Source organism: Protobothrops mucrosquamatus, unplaced genomic scaffold, assembly GCF_001527695.2.
Source record: "Protobothrops mucrosquamatus isolate PMUCROS unplaced genomic scaffold, P.Mucros_1.0 scaffold2680, whole genome shotgun sequence".
In the NCBI taxonomy this organism is placed as follows: domain Eukaryota; kingdom Metazoa; phylum Chordata; class Lepidosauria; order Squamata; family Viperidae; genus Protobothrops; species Protobothrops mucrosquamatus.
Window position 1 is genome coordinate 299,473 of NW_015388727.1, and position 2,254 is coordinate 301,726.

The 2,254-nt window shown below is 47.6% G+C and overlaps 1 protein-coding gene across 1 annotated transcript in view; it reads left to right on the forward strand.

The window, feature by feature from the left end:
* Nucleotides 1-2,254, forward strand: part of CHM (CHM Rab escort protein) — a 57,535-nt gene that overhangs the window by 51,489 nt on the left and 3,792 nt on the right. The window contains exon 13 of the mRNA XM_015825533.2: nt 588-677. Coding sequence (XP_015681019.1) covers nt 588-677 — 90 coding nt within the window. The remainder of the gene's footprint in view (nt 1-587; nt 678-2,254) is intronic.

Consider the following 2,254-nt stretch of genomic DNA (forward strand, 5'->3'; position numbering starts at 1 on the left):
CTTTGGCATAACTCTGACCCGGATGACTGAGAATCTCCATAGACATTCTCTCCTTCTTCAAACTCTTTAAGAAAAAATGTTCAGTTTTGAATGCTGGGTTATGAATCATCATCCAGGTTGCCATTGCTTTGGAGAGCAGAAGATAAGATATTGGTGGGAAACCTTCAAGATAACAAAGTATACTGACTCTGCCTCTATCACAAGGAACCTGCCTGGACCTGTGGAAGATCACATAGTTTTATATGCCACCTGGCATTTTCACTTGTATTGCTTCCAGGCACGCCGTGCTTCAACTTGACTCATTCTGAGTCATCAACACACAAATAACTGAAATCAGTCAATTCACGGATCAATACATTCTTTGCTCTGCCTCAACCAAGATCCATTTCTTCCACCGGGCCTTTAATCCTCAACAGTTGCTGTTCAAACCTTCTTGTCAATCTTTGATTTTCTTTGTGTGGTTTTGGGTCCTTTTGTATCGTTGCTAGTCACCTTGAGTTTTCATTACCAATAGCAAGACAGGATATAAATTGAGTGCATGAATCAGCGCATTGAATAACCACTTTGCTCTGCCATTCTTTCGACAGATCTGGTTCATTTGACCTGTCCTTCCATTCAAAGTGCTAAAGAAGACTTGACGCATGTGGTGGAGCAGTTGTTCAGTGTTGCAGAAACAGGTGAAGTGGGGGCAGGCGGGCGTGGGGGGTAGCTTAAGGTTAAACAAAAATGAAGATTTGCCATTTTTCTTCCCATTCAAGGGGCCTGATACCCATCTGGCTCAGGGGTAGGCAACCTTGGCTCTTTTATGACTCGTGGACTTCATCTCCCAGAATTCCTGAGCCAGCATGGGGGAACTATGGCCCCCTCATGACTCGTGGACTTCAACTCCCAGAATTCCCGAGCCAGCCACGCTGAGGGGAAAGGGAGAGGTTTCCAAGCTGAGCCATGCTGGCTCAGGAATTCTGGGAGTGGAAGTCCACAAGTCATAAAAGAGCCAAGGTTGCCTACCCCTGATCTGCTAAACACTTAACAGTTGTTAAGTGAAATTTTGCCCCCATTTTACAACCTTTCCTGCCATGGTTGTTAAGTGAGTCAATGCAGTTGTTAAATTAGTAACATGGTTGTTGAATGAATCTGGCTTCCCCGTTGACTTTGCTTGCCAGGGGGTTGCAAAAAAAAAAAAAAAAGATCACATGACCCCGGGACACGGCAACCGTCATAACCGATGGCCAAGCATCCAAATTTTGATCACGCAGTCATGGGAGGGCTGCAGCGGTTATAAGTGTGAAAAATGGTCATAGCTTAGACGTCGTAGCTTAGAACGGTCTCTGAATGAACTGCTGTTAAGTTGAGGACAATCTATGGTGCAGACTTCAAAAGATCCCCAGTATCAGCTCAGTTTCATGCATGAGGTTTTCCTCTACTCCAGCGATGGCGAACCTTTTAGAGACCGAGTGCCCAAACCGCAATCCAAAACCCACTTATTTATCGCAAAGTGCCAGGGCCGCATCAGCATTGTGGTGCCCTTGGGGGGGGGAGGGCAGGGAGACACCTCTGAGTGCCGCCTCTGGCACGCAAAAACGGGGGGCACAAAAATGGGCCACCGTGCTCCAAGGCACAAAAATGGCCACCGCCATGCCGCGGGGTGCAGATATAAGGCGCTGCACCACGTAAGAACGGGGCAGGGCTAGTGAGTATCACACAGGCATTAGCCCCGCCCCAATTGCAGCAGGTGCTTGCTTGCGGCCCCATGCGCGCATGCACACCTGTCAAATGCTTCCCCCTCCCTTTTCTTCCAGTCCACCAATCGACAATGGTTGGTGACCTCTGCTCTACCACCTCTACTCGAGCTTGCTAGTCGGCCGCTTCGCCTCCTTTGTGCTGGGCGGGGCTCCTGCTCCAGGTGGCGGTGGCGGCCTGATGGACCTGCTGCTGGCGGCGGTGGCATGCGTGCCAACAGAGAGGGCTCTGAGTGCCGCCCCTGGCACGCGTGCCATAGGTTCGTCACCACTGCTCGACTCTGTTCTGACTAGCAGAGAGAGTCGAAATAAACACGGGTAGATCCTTCACTTCAAACTGGAGCTTAATAATAATAATAATAATAATAATAATAATAATAATAATAATAATAATAATAACATATTTATTTATTTATTTATTTATTATTTGAATTTATACCCCGCTCTTCTCCTTGCGGACTCAGGGCGGCTGACAGCCCGATAAAAACAACTACAAAAAATACCCCAAAAACTAT